The sequence below is a fragment of the Mauremys reevesii genome, linkage group 1 (genome assembly GCF_016161935.1).
Source record: "Mauremys reevesii isolate NIE-2019 linkage group 1, ASM1616193v1, whole genome shotgun sequence".
Classification (NCBI taxonomy): Eukaryota; Metazoa; Chordata; order Testudines; family Geoemydidae; genus Mauremys; species Mauremys reevesii.
In genome coordinates, this window is record NC_052623.1 from 136,661,296 (window position 1) to 136,683,404 (window position 22,109).

General features: G+C 45.1%; 1 protein-coding gene across 1 annotated transcript in view; it reads right to left on the reverse strand.

The window, feature by feature from the left end:
* The window catches only part of ARHGAP6 (Rho GTPase activating protein 6), a 485,299-nt gene extending 463,531 nt beyond the window's left edge, over positions 1 to 21,768 (reverse strand). Inside the window, exon 1 of the mRNA XM_039497447.1 lies at positions 21,241 to 21,768. Within this exon, the coding sequence (XP_039353381.1) occupies positions 21,241 to 21,768 (528 nt within the window). The remainder of the gene's footprint in view (positions 1 to 21,240) is intronic.
* Positions 21,769 to 22,109: the final 341 nt, after the last annotated feature.

The following is a 22,109-nucleotide window of genomic DNA, read 5'->3' on the forward strand; positions in this document are numbered from 1 at the left end:
ATTCACGTAGTCAAATGGAAACCTTATCAGAGTCCTAATGTACATCATTGCATTGTCTAGATGGCTTCTTATTTCACTGGTCAGTTACTTTAACTTTTTTAAATAAAAAAAGCTCAGTAAAAATATTATCCTTTGTATTTTAGAGTAAATAAAATTTATTTTTTATATTATGGTCCCCATTAATGATCAAATGTATTGCTATTAGTATTCCTTGTATTTCTGTAATCCCTCTCTCCCCCCCAACCCCGAGTCCCAGTCATGGACCAGGACCCATTGTGCTATGTACTGTACAAACACAGAACAAAAAGATGGTCCCTACCCAGTGATCTCACAATCTTGTTTTATAGAACCCCAAAGGGTTTATACTCTTTATAGAAGTTGCTACACAAAACACGAAGAAGACACAATCCTTGCTCTTAGAACCTGCAGCTGAAGATCCAATTTCTGCAAATACGTCAATGCATTCTTAGTTTTACTCATGGGAGGAATGTTATGCACATGTTGAAGAGTTTGCAGAATCAGGGTCTAAATAAAGATAAGTCATAACAAATGGATAAAAGAAAAGGGAGGGGAATGCTGAAAGAAGGACAAAAGTTACAAGATTTGTGTGGCTGCTTAAAGAGTAATGTAACCATCTTACTAAGTTTGTAAACTGTGATTTTTGGCAAGAGATTGTTTTGTTTAAGCTAATGTTTATTTATATTATAAAAACTTAGAATATTTTTTGTGGGCACACACTAGTATTGGAATGGGGGAGGAGAAGAAAGGGGGATGGGTAAAGGCAGTAGAGAGCTGATGGGAGATAGGAATAAATGTAGGGAAAGCATAGGGCATGGGGAAGAGAGTTGAGGTCAGGGAGATGAAATGTGCAATGATAAGAGACAGCAGGATGAAGACGATATAAGCAAAAGTAATACAAAAATGACAGAGTATCCAGATTCCAAATTTTAGGACGAAGTGGACTGATGCCATAAGACTGCAAAAGGTCCCTCTGAATCTTGGAAGTAAAAGAGGAGGAGCAGAAACACCTTGACTTATCCTCACACGCTCAGCTGTATCTCATGCTCCCTGGGGCAAAGAAAGAGCCTTGAGGGTCTGAAGCAATCAACTTGAACTCAGCCCCACCCACCATGGTGATTATGAAGGGGAATCCTGAGTCAAACAATCAGGTCAGACTCTACCTGCCACTTGTATGTTACTAGGGTGGCCAGGTGCTTGGTTTTCAAATGGAAAGTAGCACCTGGCCTAGGGGGGAAGGGATAGCTCAGTGGTTTGAGCACTGGCCTGCTAAACACAGGGTTGTAAGCTCAATCCTTGAGAAGACCACTTAGGGATCTGGGGCAAAAATTGGGCCTGCTAGTGAAGGCAGGGGGCTGGACTCCATGACCTTTCAAGGTCCCTTCCAGTTCTAGGAGATTGGTATCTCCAATTATTACTTTATTACTAGGTCCCCTTTTCAACCAGAGTGTCCAGTCAGATCTACTGACCAGACACCCAATGTCCCTTTACTGTGGGTGGGGGAGGTGGATGTCTAACGGGTCATCACCCATGCCAGCCCCTACTCAGCCAGGGCTGCCTTCTACCTGCTTTAGGCAGCTGCAGCTCCCAGCGCTGGCTCCGCAGGTGAGTCCTTCCCGCCCCAGGCAGAGGGGACGTGGGGGGAGAGGGGAAAAGCAGCAAGCAACAGGGAGTAGGGGGAAGAGGCGTGAACAGTGGTCAGGGCCTCGGGGGAAGGGACAAGGCAGTGACAGACAGATGGACATGCAGATGCTGTATGTTAGGACTTTGGGTGGAATCTCAGCCCCTCCCCAACCCTGACCTGCCAGGGTGGATCCAAAACCTGAGGAGATGGTCCAGTGAGGGGGCAGCCCCAGTTACTCATGGAGGTTGGAGAGACCCTATCCCAGACACAGTGAGGGAGGCAGCTCTGCTCAGCATCCAGACCTGGCTACTCAGAGTAGGGAGAGAGCCCTGCCCCTGAGTCCATGCTGCCTGGAGTCTGGAACACACAGGGGTACCCCACCCACCCCCCCCAGTACCATCTCTGGCAGATTTTGCCCTTCAGACCTCTGTGGCAGCGTGTAACTGACATCATCATGCAGCGATGTGGCCAGGAGTGGCACAACCACATACTGCAAATGGAATTCCACACAAGGTGTCTTTGCACCTTTGGTTTCATTATTTCTGTAGGTGCAACGGAACCCATGCACACCCACTAATGCTGCCCCTGGACATACATCCTTAGCAGCAAGATGTTCTATCACCCCTCTAACTCTTTTACTTGCTTTCCCCAAAGCATGGTCACCCATTCAGTCTTCCAAGGATTCCGTTTGAACAGACTCACTCTCATCTGCGTCCAGTCACACCCAGTCTGACACTTTGGGGCTCAAACCAGACCAGTGAGGGGTTATGCCATCACTTGCCCTGCAATACTGCTGTGGCTCACAGCTAGGGGTGACCAGACAGCAAGTGTAAAAAACTGGAATGGGGTGGGGGGGGCAATAGGTGCCTATATAAGAAAAAGCCCCCAAAATCAGGACTGTCCCTATAAAATCAGGACATCTGGTCACCCTACTCACAGCCCTGACATCAACAGGCAGCATACAAGCATGCAGGTCACCTCTGGCTTCCACCACCCAGTTTGCAGAGTGACCCCAACACCTTCCCAGTCTCAAATTTCCCCAAAGCCATCTGTCAATGTGACAATCTGCTGAGGTTCCCAGAATTGCGAGGAACTGTATTACCCTGACACACCAGGTTGTCTACTTTGCCAGCAAACTCTTCAGGACTCTGCCAGTCCAAACTATGCCTTGCAGGTAACAAACAGTGAACCCCAACTCCTGAGTTCCCCAGAGACATTCTCTGCAGTGTCCAGTCCACTCCTGGAGCATTCACAGAAGTTATTAAGTTTGTAGCGCCTTTAAAGAGACAATACACTGCAGATCATTAATTTAACTGGAGTCTGACAAACACTCTTATTTCAGTCACAGCACTGATTTGGTTTACAGTAAAAGTAAAACAAGTTTATTTAACAAAAGGAGATATACTTGGCATGACTTAATCCTCAGGAATGAGAGGATAGAAATGATTACAAAACAGCCACAAATAAAAACACACTTCTAACACTAAAACTTAGTCTCCGCAAATTACAATCTGTGCCTAAGCAGGTTTCTCACCTATAGTCAGATCCTAGGGACTTCAGTCCCCTTAGCTGAAGGGCCCAACAGTCTGTGATTTCAAGAGCTCTGGACTCTTGAATCCCCTTTGAGATGTATTCTTTGAAAAATAAGCCCAAAGTTTCAGTCTCATGTTGGGGTGTAGATGCAATGATGTCTTGTCCCCCACTTGTTAACTTGATAGCTTTGTTTACCTTGCATGATAGTGTACCTACATTGTCTTTGCCTGATCCCAGGCTGGTCAGACAAGCAAATACACATTCCTTTGTCTAGGACAGACTGGGTTTATGCATTGCTTGCCAAACATTTTAAGAACATAATCCTATCACATACTTATAACTCCTAGTACACAACTCCCATACATACCTACACAAGAATATTAATGTTATTAATTTTTCAATTATTTATATTATATTCCCCTTTTGGGTATATATCATGACAACAAGGTGCAGTGAGTACATCAGGCCTCACAAGAGTTGCTGACACAGAGTAGTGACCCATCAATGGCTTCTGTGTAACACCCCTGGCTTCATTTGACCTCCAACTGATTGATCTCCTAGCAGAATGACTCTCTCTCTACAGGCCACCTTCCTTGTTCTAGAATTCCTCGCTCATAAGTATCTAGGGAGTTCAGTGATAGATATCCTATGCTACCCAAATAGTGTATCAAGCTCACAGATGTGATTGTGAAGTTAGCATGTTATTTGCTCGTTTCTGAATAGGAAGTTATGTTACAGCGGATTTGATACACTGAAGACATAGTTAAGACATTTGCAAGGAAGCTGAACGTCACCCATTTTTGGCCAATTCAATTGTGCTTCATTTCTTTTTTTGAAACAGCTGGACACTTTTTATGTTGCAGGAAACACCTTTTTCTCTTCTGCTTTGAGAGATGCCTTGACACAGAAGACAGCCAAAGACAGACAACAAGATCAAACCTTGTTGATAAACAAGTACCTTACTAAGAAAAAAGAAAAAAAGCATATTATGCAGGTTTTTTCCTGGCATGGCACATGGAAATTTTTAAATGTTTAAGGTGGAAATCCATCAGCCTCATCAAAAAACTCACACAGATACAGAAAGACATCATCTTCCTCTCCAAGTGCAAACAGATGTACATCATACCAAATGGACTAAAGGTAAAAAATCCACTGCAATCAACATACTACACTGACTATGCTGAGAGGTGCCACACACTCTCAAAGAAACTGAGGAACCACCTGATCAGCATCCTGTACAGCAGACAGGAGGAGATCAAGAATGAACTCTCAAAACTGGAGAGACTCATACAAAAGCAACTTTCCACACAAACTTCCACGTGGCTGGACTTTACAAATAGGAGACAAGCCATTTACAATGCACACTTTACTTCTCTACAGCAGAAAAAGGACAGTAAACTATCTAAACTCCTACATGCCACAGGGGGCTACAACAGTGGTACCCTTAACTCACCCAACAATATTGTTAATCTATTCAACTACACACTTAGCTCGGTGGAAGAGTCTGTCCTATCTCGGGGGCTCTTTCTACCCCACCACCCCCACAAACATGATGCAGTTCTGCGGTGATCTGGAAGCCTACTTTCGCCATCTCTGACTCAAGGAATATTTTCAACACACCACTGAACAGAGCACTGACCCGCAGGAATCCTCCTACCAACACTACAAGAAGAAGAATTCTGTGTGCATCCCTCCTGACAGTTGAAATGACAGACTGGACTTCTACATAGAGTGCTTCCGCAGACGTGCACAGGCTGAAATTGTGAATAAACAGCATCACTTGCCCCATAACCTCAGCCATACAGAACACAATGCAATCCACAGCCCCAGAAACAACTCTGACGTTATAATCAAAGGGGCTGACAAACAGGGCCGGCTCCAGACCCCAGCGCGCCAAGCGCTTGGGGCGGCATTTTGCCGGCAGGGTGGCAGTCATGCCTGCGGGAGGTCCACCGGAGCCACGGCACCAGCAGACACGACTGCGGAGGGTTCGCTGGTCCCGCGGCTCGGGTGGACCTCCCGCAGCCATGACTGCGGAAGGTCCGCCGGAGTCGCCTGCCGCCCTCCCAGCGCACCCTCCGCAGACGCGTCTGCAAGAGGTCCCCCGGAGCCGTGGGACCGGCAGCGCGCCCCCTGTGGCATGCCACCCTGCTTGGGGCGGCCAAATTCCTAGAGCTGCCCCTGCTGACAAAGGAGGTGCTGTAGTCATCATGAACAGGTCAGATTATGAACAGGAGGCTGCCAGGCAACTCTCCAACACCACATTCTACAGGCCACTGTCCTCCGATCCCACTGAGGGGTACCAAGAGAAACTATACCATTTGCTCAATAAACTGCCCTGAGCACAAGGAGACAAGGTAAAACAAAACAAACAAACAAAAACCACAAGAGCTGCATGGAAAACGGTAATTCCATTTTGTGGTGCATTTTGTGGTGCATTTCAATATTTGGTTTAGTTCTTATGTGAAACAAACTCCAACAATCTGAAGATTCTCTAAAAGAGGAAATGGAGTCCTGGCTCCAAGGCAGGCTGCCCTAGAATGGTGGACCCTGGATGCCCTAGTAGGTGAGCTACTGAAGAGCCAGGCAAGTTAGCTAGCAGAAAACCAGGCAGGTTTTGAAACCTACCCAGCAGTCAGAGTTCAATCAGACCCTGGCTGGGTTCCATCAGAACTTTGCTTAAATTGAATAGTCTCCATAAAACATTTCAATTTTGACAAATCAGAAAATGTGGAAGGAAAAAAAAAAGTCAGAATTTTTCCAACCAATTCTAAAAACACTCATATTGTTTTTACATTTGTGCTACCACCAATTCAGCTGCAAAGCAACAATGGGAGATTTCCCCAAAAAAGCAGGCTCTGAGAACAATAAGATGAGAGACCTCTCTCAACACAGGCCTTCCTTTCTCCTGCACTGCAGTAATTCAGACATATGCAGTTTGAGATGTGACTGAAATGAGGGAAGACGGGAGAGTTGTAATCCTATAGTGGCAGAAATGAAGTTTCCTTTTATTTATACACAAATTATGTATATTTCACCATTCAATATTATATCAAGCTGCCAAATATGAGGGACCTGATTTTCTCCTTCCTTATACCTTCCGGATCCATTTATTCTTGGGTGTAAAAGCTTGGGTGTAAAAAATTACCAAATCAGCATTTGTGTGTAAGCTTTTTTTTTTTACCCATTTTATTCAGACAAGGGGCAATGCAGGGGAGAATCAAGACCAAGAATGATTAAAATCAATACCACCCTAGTCAGATTACATTCTCTATAGCACCCTCAAAGGGACTGTCTTTCACTAGTGTCTCTCCCTTCCTCTGCCCCCACAGGGAGTTATCGATGGGAGTGTCTAAGATAGAAAAATCTGTTTTCAAGCACTACTGTAGCTGCACCTATATAAACACTACTATAGATCAAGCTTTAGGCCAGGGGTGGCCAACCTGAGCCTGAGAAGGAGCCAGAATTTACCAATGTACATTGCCAAAGCGCCACAGTAATACATCAGCAGCCCCCATCAGCCCCTCCCGCCCCGTCACCCCCAGCACCTCCTGCCTGCCGGCAGCCCTGCTGATCAGCACCTCCCCCTCCCACCCCATGCCTCCTGCCTGCCGCAATCAGCTGTTTCGCAGTGTACAGGAGGCTCTGGGATGGAGGGGGTCGGAGCAAGGGTGCAGAAGGCTCAGGGGAGGGGGTGGGAAGGGGCAGGGACCTTGGGGAAAGTGGTGGAGCTGGGGCAGGGCCTGGGGTTGAGCAGTGGAAAGTTGGCACCTGTAGCTCCAGCGCCGGAGTCAGCACCTATGCAAGGAGACGCATATTAACTTCTGAAGAGCTGCGTGCGGCTCCAGAGCCACAGGTTGGCCACCTCTAGTTTAGGCATTCTGGTCTTTATGACGTAGTGCTGAAAATGCCTGAGCCTGGATACTAATGTCAGTATAGTTGCACAGGTGCTGGAAAACAGGTAGGAAGTTCTGTTGTGCAGGCCATCATTAGAAGGGAGAGGGAGCTCATCAGCCGGATTGTCACCGTTTCTGTTGAAGGAAGATTTGTGCAAACAGAGGAGTCTTACATTGTACTTTAAAGGAATCAAAACATGGCATTCATGCTGGCCTTCTCCAGCAGAGCTGCCCAACAAGGTACCCTTTAACATGAACACATTGTCACCAGCAAGGCTCATCTTCAGCCCTGCCAGATACATCTTACCTGTTGGTCCCCATATTTTTGAACTTGAGGAGAGGGAGAAGAAGCACTGAGTAGTCAAGCTGCAGCTCATTAAGAACTTTGAAGATGAGTGACAGGACGTTGTACTAGATTCAGTACTCAGTTGGAAACCAGTGCAAAGCATCATTATTCCCAGACACTTTGTGTTGCCAGCTATAAGAATTAATGAATAATGACAGTACATTCATCCGACGAAGTGGGTATTCACCCACGAAAGCTCATGCTCCAATACGTCTGTTAGTCTATAAGGTGCCACAGGACTCTTTGCTGCTTTTACAGATCCAGACTAACATGGCTACCCCTCTGATAAATGCCAGTACAGTACACATCTTAATGATTTTGCATTAAAACTATTGATAAAGCACTTGCTGATGTTTTGCTACTTGTGTCATGTTACCTTAGGGAATATACAACATTACAAAACATTAGCTCAGGGGTCGGCAACCTACGGCACGCGTGCCAAAGGTGGCATGCAAGCCGATTTTTAATGGCACGCCGAGGTCCCGGCTGCCGGTCCCACTCAGCCTGCCGCCAGCCTGGGTGAACGGAACCGCAGGCTGGCAGTGGGCTGAGCAGGCCGGCAGCTGAGACCCCAGCTGGCAAGGGGCAGCAGACGGAACCGAAACCCAGCCGGAACCCAGAGCCGGCCGATGCTGGGGCGCAGCGTGTGGCGCGCTCCCAGCTGGGGGGTGGCTGCCGGCTGCCGGAACTCTCCTGCAGGCTGGTGCTGGTGGCCGAAGCAGCAGGCAGTCAGGCAAGTGAAAGGGGCCGGCGGGAGGCACAGTGGAGGCGTCCGCGTCCCAGCCTGTCCTGCTGCCCCTCTCTCGCCACTGTGGCTGGACACCAGGGCACTGCAGGCACGTGCTGTCCCTGCAGCCCCTGGGGGAAGGGAGTGGCAGGCCAGAGGGTCTTCTGTAGGGCCGGCTCCAGCGTTTTTGCCGCCCAGAGCAGCAAAAAAAAAAAAAAAAAAAAAAAAGCCTTGTTCTTCCCTCAGTGAGGGACCCGCCACCGAAGAGCCGGACGTGCCCCGCCCCTCCGTTTTTCCCTAAGGTAACATGACACAAGTAGCAAAACATCAGCAAGTGCTTTATCAATAGTTTTAATGCAAAATCATTGCACCTGCTTGCTGGGCTGGTGCCTGGAGCCGGCCCTGGTCTTCTGCCGCGGCCCCCCATTTGCCTGCAGATGCAGTGCCCCCACACAGCTGGCCCACAGCTCCCTTGGCAGAAACAGGAACAGCATGGGGCAGGGACTCATCCACCATCCAGGTAACCCGGCCACAACCGGGACTGTCCCAGGCCAGCCCCAAGTCCCTGTCCCCCCCGAGACTTCCCCCTATGCCCCCCAACCTCCTGCCCTGAACCCCTCATGCCACCCAACCCTGACTCCTACAACCCCCATGCTCCCAGCCCTGACTCCTGCACCATCCACATCCCCACCCCCTGCCCTGATCCCCCCACACCCCAAACCCCTGCTCTGAGTGTTCCCCCACACACATCCCAGCCCCTGAGCTCCTCCCCCCCGAGGGGGGTTGTAATACAACAGTACCTGTAAGAAATTTAAGTTACTTTTACCCCTGCCGGAACCCCTGACCAGCAGTGGACTGAGTGGGGCCAGTGGCAGGCTGAGAGGCTCAGCCCACTACCGGTCTGGGGTTCTGGCTGCCAGCCCCCTTGTCAGCTGGTGTCCAGACTTCCGGCCCCGCTCATCCCACTGCTGGCCTGGGGTACCGGCAGCCAGCCCGGGGCTCTGCTCCTGGCCTCAGGCACTCCCTGCTGTGGCGCACATTGGAAAACTCAGCAAGGAAAAGGATCACACTAAACTGATAAGATTGGCATTTAAATTTTATTTTAAATGAAGCTTCTTAAATATTTTAAAAACCTTATTTACTTTAAATACAACAATAGTTTATTTACATAATATAGACTTATAGAGCGAGACCTTCTAAAAACGTTAAAATGTATTGCCGGCACGCAAAACCTTAAATTAGAGTGAATAAATGAAGACTCGGCACATCACTTCTGAAAGGTTGCCGACCCCTGCATTAGCTAATATGAGTCACAGTCAGGAAAAAAACAAATCAGACCAAGGATCAAAGTGGTTGGTTGCCTTAGCAACACAGGGTGACAGGGGAAAGAAGGGCACAATTTTCCCCATTTTTGATGGGGAAGAAATTTATAGGGGAAAAGTTACTTAAACTGTACCTACAATATCTGTATAGAAATGTGGTTGTCATCATAATTCCATTCTTATTTACTAATCATCTGGTGTTATTATGATAAGGATATTATAATAGAGACCCATGTCCCCTGATTATACACAAGGCTGAGAACTATCTCTTCCTGCTCTCTGAAAACTATTTTTAGGCCCAGTCTGCACTACTATTTTCACCAAATGTGTAACCAGTTCCTGGCATGGTTAATTCTGTTATATTGGAGGGTGTTGGTGGCTGCCAGGAAGCCTGTCTTTGATCTATGAGCAATCGCAGACCTCATTGAAGCTTATAGGTGCACTAGCCACCTTTCAATGAGGCTAAATGAGGGAGAAATTGAATATCCCTTTGTTTAGAGACATCTGAAACAACAGAAGCCACCACATAAGTCACTGGACCATATAGGAAGATCAGAATAAGAACTAAATTAGGGATCATAAGAAGGGTTTCCCTGGGTGAGTGAAAATGCAGGGGTTGGGGCACTGATGGTGAAGTTGTCTGTGTGTCCCTAGGTGCTGACTCCATGGGTGCACCAGGGCTGGAGCACCCACAGAAAAAAAATAGTGGGTGCTCAGCACCCACCCCACTGATCAGCTATACATAAGTCTTTCCATATATACATAAATGCTTTCAAAAGAAATTACATTAATTAGATTATGGTCCAAAGCTTGGCCAGAATTCATTTAAAACAGTAAAAAAAAAAAAAAAAAAAAAAACTTTTCTTCATGGTGTAGGAAGAACAAAAACATATCACCAAAATATTATGAAATTTAAGAAATTACTGAAGATTTGTTAACCTTCAAGCAACCATATGCCATTTGATTTTCCTCTTTATCTTTAAACTTTCAAGTGAGTATCAGCTTTTCCCCATTCCTTAAAGTCACTGTAAAACTGATTGCATCTCTTCTAAAAACAAGTGAAGGTGAAATATCTTGGATAGGATATCCAAAAAAGTCTATTGCGAATAAGCTCTTATGAGAACACAATTCTGAAAGATTTATTCTATAAATTAGAAGTACTACCTCCTACGGGAATCAAAAGACGTAACAGAATGAGAAACATTTCCTGTAAGAGAAATATTTTTAGCTCTTTCAGAGAGAGAGAGAGAGGCAAATAAAAACTGAGAACACTGCCGACTTGTTTCTCACCAAATTACTCTCAAAGGGGGCAACTAAATTGAAATAATCTTTCAGAGACACAGAACACCAGTGCTGCAAACCATTGTTTAATACAATAATGGCTGAACACACACTGATAACTAGAAATTAAAAACTGAAAATAGCATAGGAAAAGTGGTTTGAAACATTGCAACCTCTGTCTTTTACAGCAATGTTTATGAAGGTTCATTCATTGTGACATCACTGTGGACCACATTCAACAAATCGGTTGCATATTTTGGAGCTGCATGATCTTTGTATGCAAATTCAGGATTATACTGTTTTAAATCAAATTTAACCCATATTTACAAACATGTACTTTACACCTTTGGCATATAGTCTCAACTTCTGAATGAATGTGCATCAATGCTCACTTAAATCCTCACACACTGAGCTGACATTCAACTGTACCCCTTTGTGACAGTCTAGGAAATCTGTCTATGTAAAACTTACAGACAAAGCGGTGAGGTAATATCTTTTATTGAACCAACTTCTGTTAGAGAGAGATACACACTTACAAGCTCCACAGAGCTTTCCCAGACTTGAAGAAGAGCTCTGTGGAGCTGGAAAGCCTGTCTCTTTCACCAACAGAAGTTGGTCCAATAGAAAATATTACTTCACCTAGTTTGTCTATCTCATATCCTGAAACCAACACAGTTACAATACTTAAAACATATGTAAAACTTACCAATTTTGATTGATTTTATTATTTAGTCCCTGTATCATGTTCATTGAACAAGCAATTTGCTAACACATGTTGACCCTATCTTGACAGATGTTACAGGAACATCAAGACTCACTAAGATTTTACTGGGTCTACTTTCACCATACAACAAGTTGGCTACAGAAGGTAGCAAAGCTAAAATAAACCAGTTTTTTCATTCTGAACTTCAGGTGCATGATAACCAAACACAGATCACCTGATGGGGTACCCTGATCACCTAACGGGACTTGTAGACTGGCCAGGAGGCTCACATGGAGAGAACCGGGAGAAACTAGTTTCAGGGTCTAGGCAATAGGACTGCAGGTTCCCAGGGTTGAGGGGTCTCAGACATGGGTCAGCACCTTGAGCACGTGCCTAGAGATGCAGAACCAGAGATACAGGGCCTAAACTTTGCTCTGCCCCAGCAAGCGAAGAGCCCATGGGGATTGGCTATTTTGATCCAGTACAACCATCTGGTGGATGTCCAGCAGGGGAAGCGCATCAGAGTTCCAACACCTCTCAAAGGCACCATTATCTGACCAATTATTTAATCCTACTTGCTCTCAACCACAGTGGAACATACACCTACCTTGCAGTAGATGTTGTAGGTAATGCAAGGAAAAGTTAAAAAGTCAATGAAAAAGAAGGCCTGGTATTTGTATAGACATTAATCATTGTTGAGGGGAAAAAATAGACAGAAGACTAATAGTAATGACTTTGAAGTTCTATGATTGAAAGAAATTAACAAAAAAAACCCATGTATTATTCCAAATATCTTTGTCTTCAGTGGGACTTCTCACTTAAAGTAAAGCATATCCTTAAATACTTTGCTAGTTTAAGATCAGAGTGCTCTACACCTTGCAGGATTGAGCCCTGAATATCAGCTCCTGGCTAATAAGAGTCTTGTAATTTGAATCCCAGTTTACCTCCCCTGCCCCTCCTTTAGTTGCTGTTAAGCAGGAGTAGCATTTGGCTTCTTCTCCTCACATCCCAACCTCCTGATTCAGTCAAAAAAGAATGTAATTCAGGAAGTGCACGAGTTACATTTCCAAATAGCAGTGTTGTTCCAACCACAACACACATCCTTTATGTTCTAGGATATTACACTACACATTAAAGGGAACCCGGCAAAGTAAAAAAAAGTGGGCTTGTGCTTTTTTTGCACCAACTTTTTAATAATTAAGAGGAAAAAACTGAAAAATCTGCGACAAAAGCGTTTGTTTTTTTCATTTTTTTTAACAATAGAAATTCAGGTCTTCTACACTGTGGCAACTGGAGAATGATTAACACCGTGACATCACAAGAGAGTGAAAGTTGTGGAGCAGGGGTGGAGCACCCCCTAGGTACTGGGGAAGTCAGCGCCGCTGCTGGTGAGCATGTCGTGTGTTTCAGATTCCCTTCTGTGGTGACCTACAGAGGATATAAAATGCTATAGCAGCCACGTAGGGTGCATTGCCTCTTCAGCTCCAGCTGTAGCCATCTATGCTTGTAGCTCTGCAGATCCCCCGTTCAATCCTCAGTGTGGCTACCAAGAGGGAAGCTGTCACATTAACACCTTTCTAATGCCTGATGAAAACTTTGGAGAAAGAATACCTTTGCTGCAGATTCAATAACCCATCTTTGATTTTTCAAAATAAAGAAGCTGCAGAATATTTAAGACAAAAAACATACGCCTTTCAGGCCTTCTTTATAAATGATCAAAGAATACAAAACAATAATTCTCCATGCTCCTCTTTTTGCAAATAAACTATAAAGAAGAAGCTTTTTTATTTACAAATTTTGCACAGAAGCTGTAGTGTGACAGGAAGTAGAAAAACTATTGTAGAAAAATCTTCCCCAGTCTAAACATTTTTTTTAACAAAGTCTAAACATCAAGTGCAATGTAATCACTAATGCTTAAGGATCTCATCCTGCAAACTCATATTCATGTGAATAGCCCTTACTCACTTTAGTTGTCCCACTGACTTCAGAGATACTATCCATCTGAGGCCCCAAGGAAATATACATCTGTATCATAAAAGTACCCCTCATTCCAATTACCAACAGTATTAAGTTATAGAAAGCTTTCTAATGAAATATGATTTGCTCTTTTTCTATCTTGATAGTTCTGTGCCGCATCCCAGTCAGTGTAGTTTTTATTTCTGAGCACTAAGCTTAAAAATACCATTTGCCTACCCAGCAAACAGTGGCGGCTCCAGGCATCAGCGCAGCAAGCGCGTGCCTGGGGTAGCAAGCCACAGGGGGCGCCCTGCCAGTCCCTGCAAGGGCGGATTCGGCAGCCACGGGACCGGCGGACCTCCCACAGGCAAGCCACCGAAGGCAGCCTGCCTGCCGTGCTTGGGGCGGCAAAAAAGCTAGAGCCGCCTCTGCCAGCAAGGTGAGTAAGAAATGCTGGCAAGTAAGGGGGCAGATAGGGGCTGATGTTATCAGTGTCTACAGAATTAAGCTTTTAAAATATTAAGGGACTGATTTTCAATTGTGCAGAGCTCCCACTAACTTCAACTGGATTTGTGGGTGTTCACATCTTCTGAAAATCATGCCTTAAGTTATCAGCCCGTATGATTTCAAAGATGAATTGTGAAATAATTAAACTAAAGCAGCATTGTCCTCCCAAGTGTATAGACAGGCAGCTCCAGTGCCCCTGCTTTTGTTCATAGTTTTGCAAACCAGCAGCTTGCAGTGACTTTAATAAGCCGCTAGTTTATTGCTCCACTTCTTTTCAGAACCCTACCCAGGCAGTAGGGAAACTGACAAAAATAATGCCAGTTTTCACTTTGTTGTTGCTTGGAAAAGCTCTAAGCAGCAGTAGAGTGCACTGGAGCTATTCATGATGGAGGGCCATCCAAATTGAGCGAGAATGTCAAATTAAGTGTCTCTCACAACACCCAGGAGGAAGGGTAGGGGAGCTGATTCCCCAGCTTGATACGTACTCCAGAGCCTTTGGAAAAAGAGTGGGAAAAAGATCTCCTTTTCCTTCCCAACATCCAGAAGGGAAAATAGAAGGGCTTCCGATATAAGAAGCATGCACTGATGTGTTGCCACTACTTTAACAAGAGCTTTTACAAAACAGTGCATTGGCTAAGGATGTTCACACTGTTTATTCCTCAATAATAGACACAATACATTAGCAGAATGATCAGGCTGTAATTTGAATTGTGCAGATCAGGGGTCGGCAACCTTTCAGAAGTGGTGTGCCGAGTCTTCATTTATTCACTCTAATTTAAGGTTTCGCATGCCAGTAGTACATTTTAACGTTTTTAGAAGGTCTCTTTCTATAAGTCTATAATATATAACTAAACTATGGTTGTATGTAAAGTAAATAAGGTTTTTTTAAATGTTTAAGAAGCTTCATTTAAAATTAAATTAAAATGCAGAGCCCCATGGACCGGTGGCCAGGACCTGGGCACTGTGAGTGCCACTGAAAATCAGCTCGCGTGCCGCCTTTGGCATGCGTGCCATAGGTTGCCTACCCCCGGTGTAGATCTTGTAGGAGAATCTTGGGCTATCCTCCCATCGAGCTCATCACAGCAAACACACACTAGAAAGACACAGGTATGAAAAATGGAAGCTTCTCCACCACAGCAAAACAAAACAGATACATTTCATACTGTGGTTTTCTATTCTAATGTTAAGTGCAGAAGAATAAGCAGCAGACTTTACATAAATTGACAATTAAAAGAAAATTCAGTTCTGAATACTGCTAGACTTTTCAGTTTGCAAATGTATTTCAGTCATTAAAAAGATATATACCTTCTGAAGTCATGATGTAGCAAACAAATAAATCCTTAACTTCTGTGGGACTAGCTTAAAGTAATGTTTTTGCAGAATTGGGGCCTTAGGTAATTATCCAAATATTTATACAACCTTTTCAAAAGTATTCAGTTTACTTAAAAACAAACATCATTTATATGTAAAATATTTAATAAATAACAAAAATAATTAAAAACAAGGCTTTTTTTGGCAAGTGAAAAACAGGAATTTTTCTTTAAGAAAATTTCTTAAAAGCAGAGCTGACATCTGAAAGGAAACTGAGGAACACATCTGGAGTTTTTCCACTGTCTTCAGTACAACCAGGATTAAGCCCTTATTTAAATAGGTCACATATGAGCAAGGAAAGACTTCTTGTTGTGGTTTTACAGTAATACAAATAATACATAATAAATGCTCTACTTAAAAATATTCTCTTAATTATAAAACTTTCTTATTCATACAGTTACTATCAATGCACCTGGAAAGCAAGAGTTGAGAAGTAAAAAGAGATAAAGTTCCTAGAGAGTTGCAGGAGTCTTCTTTACACCATTCCTTCAAATCCATTAGAATCTTGTAGCAGAATCAAGACCATTTAAAGCCTAATAACTTTACATGACTTGGTTAGCATGGTTTACTATTGAAGCTTGAAATCCCACACGTAACTTTGATTTTTAAAGTCATTAGTGAATGTCAGATTGTGCAAAGCTACAAGTCAACCTTCAGAAATCATTCCAAAGAGGGTCTATTTATAAAATGCCAAAGCCAAATAACTGAAATAAAAAGGTAACACTATCCTTAGCTCAGCCTCACATGCATAATTATTACAGATAACTTTGAACAGTGGGTGATTCCACATATAGCACGGTTTGTAAAGTCTGAATAGAATTGGGCAAGTCATTCTTATCCAGCTGTTCAAGTGACAGGAGGATATGAAGATCTGACACATGGGTTTCCACACATACTATATATCATGGCAGCCCAGTTTCATAGGGGCTTTCTGCACATCTGTACACAGCTGGGATTTGGAGAAGATGCAGGGTATCCTTCTCCAGGTTTGTTTGTTTTTTGTTGTTGTTTTTTTTAATACCTACCATTTGATTTGAAGACAGATCTTCTAATTGCCCATCTGCTTCTCTTTCCCCACCTGGCAGCAAGCATCATGGAGACTGGAGCAAGCAGCTATGGGAACTGCTTGGCCAAAGATAGGAAGAAAAGAGATTCTTCCTACATATTTCTCCTCAGGGGCAGCGCTGGAGGGGGGGAGGGGCTTGTGGAGCTATAGCCACCCCAAAATTTGCCTTAGCCCCCCCTGTAGCAGCCACCACTCTCCTGCCTCCCAGCTCTGAAGGCAGAGTGGAGAGTGGGGGCTGCTGGCCGGGTACCCAGCTCTGAAGAGGGCAGCGCTGCCGCCAGCAGCAGTGCAGGAATAAGCCCAAGCAAGGGGCGGGGAGCCCAAGAGCAGCCACCCAGCCCATGTCCCTGCCTGCTGGGGTGCACCACACAGGGCAGGTGGAGGGTCCGGGGCTCCCCATAGCAGCCCAGACTGACCCGTTCTGGTCTGGATGCCTGGGCCCCATCCCCCATGGTCACTGCTCCACAAGGGCTCTGCCTCTGGTGGCAGTTACTAACTGGGAGCAGTCGAAGAGCAACAGGGAGCTGAGGAGCAGCTACAGCCCCGGCCAGCGTGCTAGAACAATTTTTATAGTGTGGGTACTGATGATGGAAACCATGTATTTGGTTTTTGTTATCACTACTTCAAGCCAGCACCTCCAGCACTTTAGTTCCAGCACCACTGGCCCCGGCCAGAGGATGGGGTCTTGGGGAGAAAAGAGGAGGAGACAAGGCCGGAACTTAGGAAGAGCAGGAGCAGGCCCATGGAGAGGAGCAGGACATCATGGCAAAAGGGGGCACAGCCCCCCCCCAATTTTCTGTCTAGCCACCTCAGACTTCCCACCAGGAAGAGGCTGGCACCACCCCTGCTTCTCCTCTGGAAACGCTTCAGTGTGTAGCCCAGATGTTTTCACTGTGCACATGGGGAAATATTTGGACCTCTACCTCAGGTACTTACATGGCCCTCATCACCATAGTATCAGAGCACTTCACCATCTTTAATGTCTTTGCCCCTACAACTTTCACGGGAGGTAGGGCAGTGTTGTTAGCCCTACTTTACAGATGTGGAACTGAGGCCCAAAGACGCTAAATGACTTGCTCAATGCCACACAGGAAATCTGTAGAGGTGGAGCAGATCTTCCAAGTCGTAGATTACTGCCCTAACCACTAGACTATCATTTTCCTCTGAACACTTATCAAAAAGTATAATTATATCAAAGACGTAGGAGTAAAATTAATATAAGAAGTATTTCTAATTCATTTATAATCCTAAAACTAATAAATTGGAAGTATATATATATATAAAGCATCCATGTACAGTTTTAGCCTATAGCAGAGTTTTTAACAGCTGAGTAAACTCTTATCCATTATGAACTTCCTTTTTCCATCTGACATAACTATAGATGTGCTACAAGGGATGGTGATAATTTAGATTCTGTACCTTTTAAAGTTACAGTATTATAAATAATTACCTCATGTTCACCCTTTCAGATCATTCTACTCTAACACGTTAACCAACTTATTTTGCCACAGTGATGGTGTTGCACTGTAAAAGCAGAATTCTTTATTTCCCAGCCTAGGGATAAGGCTTTAATTAATAAGGAATGGATATGAAATAATTAAATAGGTTATTTATAAACATGATTTTCTGATGGTACTAGGTTGAATACCCATTACAAGAGCTGAAATAGAATTAATGCCTGTACATAGAAGTTTTACTAATGTATTCAATGGGAAGACTGCTTGCATACATTTTTTAAAGATACAAATTACAGTTATTTACATTTTTAATTATTGCTGACTATATGGGTGAGTAATTAATGTTTGCACAGCACATTGACAATATAAAGTGCTCTGTAACGGTCAAGTATTACTATTGTATGGGAAGGATCTTCACATAACCCTGCCACCTCATTCACTTCAGTTTTCACATTCAAACTCCACGCCAACATGCTTATTAGATACAACCTATCATAGCTCTACATTTCCAGCATTCATCCATAGCAAATGCTCTGGCTATGGTTGAAAAGAAACTTTCATTCCAAGTCCCTAGTCATGCCAGGGGTTTCACATAGACTGACCCTTGCACTCTCACAGAGCTGTAGTAAGCCTCAGAAGAGTCTGCTCAGGGAGCCGGACACATGTATTTCCTTAAAGGACTGGGGCCTAAACTTGTATTTTGAACTGCTGGAAACTTCCTCAAATCTCTTCCTTTGCACTGAAATTTCATGCATATTGTCTCAGCCTTAAGGTGAATTAAATTTAAAAAAACATATAAAAGTGTATCATGAAACATATGTATCTGTTTCTCTAAAAATCTGCCCTTGCCAGAATGACTTCCTCAAAGTGTAAGAGATTACTCATTAACATACTCATTTTCTTAACCTCATAAATGATAGTTATAAATACAGAGTATTCAAATTTCATGGAATCCAATAAAAACCTGGAAAAGAACAGCACTGTAACAAACAACATATGAAACCATATTGGGTTTAAATTCAACTAAAGGTCCCATGTTGTAAAATTCCACATGGTAAAGAGCTATAAGACAACTAATGAATGAAAAAGTGATTTATTTATTTAAGAATGCTAGATACACACCAACACTGTCAATCCTCCTTGCTCTTTAGTTTGCAGACTAAGGAACACATCCAGTGCTGTACAGTTTCACCACACATTGCCTCCATTTTGCAAAGAACTCCATGAAGACATCCCTCCAGCCACACACACTGATTTCACTAGGGATTGGTAGTAGGGTGACCAGATAGCAAGTGTGAAAAATTGGGACAGAGGATGGGGAGTAATAGGCACCTATGTAAGAAAAAGCCCCAAATAACTGGACTGTCCCTATGAAATCGGGACATCTGGTCACCCTAATTGGTGGGGATGCAGGGATCTACCTATGTAGAGCTCCTTGCAGGATGGAGGACCATGGGCTGCCTAAATCCTGGACTAGGTTAAGCGATCACTGAATGAAAACCACACACCTTAATTATCCTAGAAAGTGTTATTTACCAGTTCTGAACTCATCATGACAGGGCACATACATTCCTACCCTTAACATATGCTGACATTAAAGTCCAGATTACCTTGTCCAGTGTTTCACTGTGCATGTTTTTGCTACTGAATCTACTACTCCCATAAATTTTCTTTGATATCTACTTAATGTAACTTCTATATAATTTAAAACGTTTTTACATGTAAAAAATTCTGAATAACTTCTGACCAAAACTTTCAATGTTCCTATTTTCCAAACTATGTATTAAATCCCCAGTCTCCTTTACATCAAGTATACAGCTCTTTGTCACCATACAGCTCTGATAGATGTTGTGAGCTTTTATGTTTAGTGTTATATTTTGCTCTTACAACTATCTTCTATTCCTCAGTCATGATAGTTTTCAGCTTAATTTTGAACCACAAATCATACTGATACTCATATTAAGCATTTTACTTAAGAATTCTACATCAGTACTAGAATGATGGATGAGATTTCATTAACTGCTATAGAAATGAGAGACAAGGTGGATGAGGTAGTATCTTTTATTGGACTAACTTCTGTTGGTGACAGAGATAAGCTTTCTATCTTACACAAAGCTCTTCTTCAGGAGTGGGAAATGTACCTTATATCTCTACCTTGTTGTCCTTGTGGAAGAAGGTTACCTTCTAATTGCAATTTGAATGCATCAAAAAAATTAACCACAAATAGTTAACAAAATAAAAACTGTACCAAAAATAGGACTAACTTTGTGTATGTGTCACATTTAAACTTAAGTAGTTTTATCTTCAAACCAATTACAATCAACAAACAATGTCACATTATTTTAATAGCGTTGTCAACCAGCTATGATAACTACAGCACATAAGCCAACTAAACCAATAAATATTTGCATTGTTAAATTAGATTTGTTTTGGAATGCAGTGGCTACTCATGTGGCTCAAACACATCTATGTGGTCAGATAAACTGAGATCACCGGGTGTGAGCATTAAAAATAATGTCCCTATCTTGTTAGAAGCCATTACATATTCAAGTTTATGAGGTGTTACAGTGGGAGGGGAGAGTTTTATGTGCCCAATACAACTATATATGGAATTAATCTTAGAAACATCAAATACAAAAGTTTACCCTGCCAACAAAGCAGATAGAGATTAACTTTATTCTTTAAAGAAATATCTGTGGAAAAGTGTATGTGTTTTTTGAAGTGCACAACAATTAATATCTACAGTTATGCGTAAGTATTTATAATTCTGTGTTTGTTGTTTCTGTGTTTGTGTGTATATGCTTGATTCTTGTTTGTTTCTACTACAAACGCGAATAAGAGAATTACGAGGAACAGACTTCAGATGTTGTGACTGATCACATATTTCAATTCTTAAGGAACATACAGCAAGACCCGTGGACACGTTCCCCCCCCGAGCTTTCCCGGACTCAGCCCAGGCTGGAAAGGCAGCGTACAGCCACTCAGAACTCTCCTTAAGTGCTCTAGGTGCACTCTGTCGGCCAAACCTGTCAAGTGCTCTCCCGTCCTCACTGACAGATCAGGAAAGGCACCTGCTACAGCCATGGGTTTCTCCTCGGCCACACAACTCCTCCTTTGACCTCTAACAACAGCAGCGGCAGAAGCCAAATGCCCCTAGCATCCGACTAACGCAAACCAAGAGCTCGTGGATAGCTCAGCAACCTGGGAAGAGAGAGATGAGCAGGGACCCTTTCCCGACGTGTAGAAAGAGCGGAAGGGATGGGGGGAGGGAGACCCACCCCAGTAGGACCAAGGGAGCCTGCCCTCAGGGCAGAAGGGACCTGAGGAAGTTGGGGATTCCCGGGAGCCCTATCCCGAGGGGAGGGTCCATCCTGCCACCTCTCTCGGCCCAGCTGGCTGGGGGGGGGACTCTCGCGCTGACGGGGAGTCCTACCTCGGATCTCCACACGACGTAGGAGGAGGGGTGGCTGCTGGGCGCCTGCTGCCCCTTCCTCTGCTGGAGCCACTTCCTCGGGGAGGAGAAGATGCTGCTGTTGGTGCCGGCGCCGCCGCCAGGGGCGCTGAGGGCGGAGGCGGAGGGCGTGCGCGCCAGGAAGGGCAGCTCCCAGGCCGTGTTCCTCTTGCCCCGGGGGCTGGATTCGTACTCGAAGTGGAAGCTGCCCGAGGGGGACTTCTCCAGCGGGGTGCTGGGGGTGGAGAGCGAGCCGCAGAGCGGGCCGCCCCCCGGGCGCAGCAGGGCGCGGGAGGAGAAGGCGGCCAGGCACTCCGCCGAGGGGCCGCCAGCCGCCCGGGCTCGGGGCGTCCTGGCCGGGGCGTCCCCCTCCTCCCGGCTGTAGCTGCCGATAATGGCTGGGTCCAGGCTGCGGGTCTGGCGGAGCCGCCGCTTGGAGAGGCTCTTGGAGGAGGCGGCGGCCGGGGAGGAGCAGGAGAAGACGCTGTTCAGCAGGCTCTGGGCGGACATGGTGGCGGCCGCCCCGAGCGGAGCGCTGCGGGGAATGGCCGTGTGTCGGGGGCAGGAGGGCGGGTGTCCTCCCCGCCCCTCTCAGCAGCCCCGCGGGGCGACCGACCGAGCGCCGACTCCGGGTCCCGGAGCGGGGCGGTCAGCGGGTGCCCGCGCCGCTCGGGGCTGCTGCTGCAGCTGCGGAGCCCGCAGGGGCCGGTCCCGGCGCGGGCAGCGGGAGGCTCATGCTGGCCGCAGGGCGCCCTGTGTGCACTGAGGCTTTGCAGCCGCCGCGGTCACTGCGCCGGGGGGCGGGCGGGGTGGGCTAGTGGCGAAAAGGGGAGGGAAGGAGGCAGCAGCCG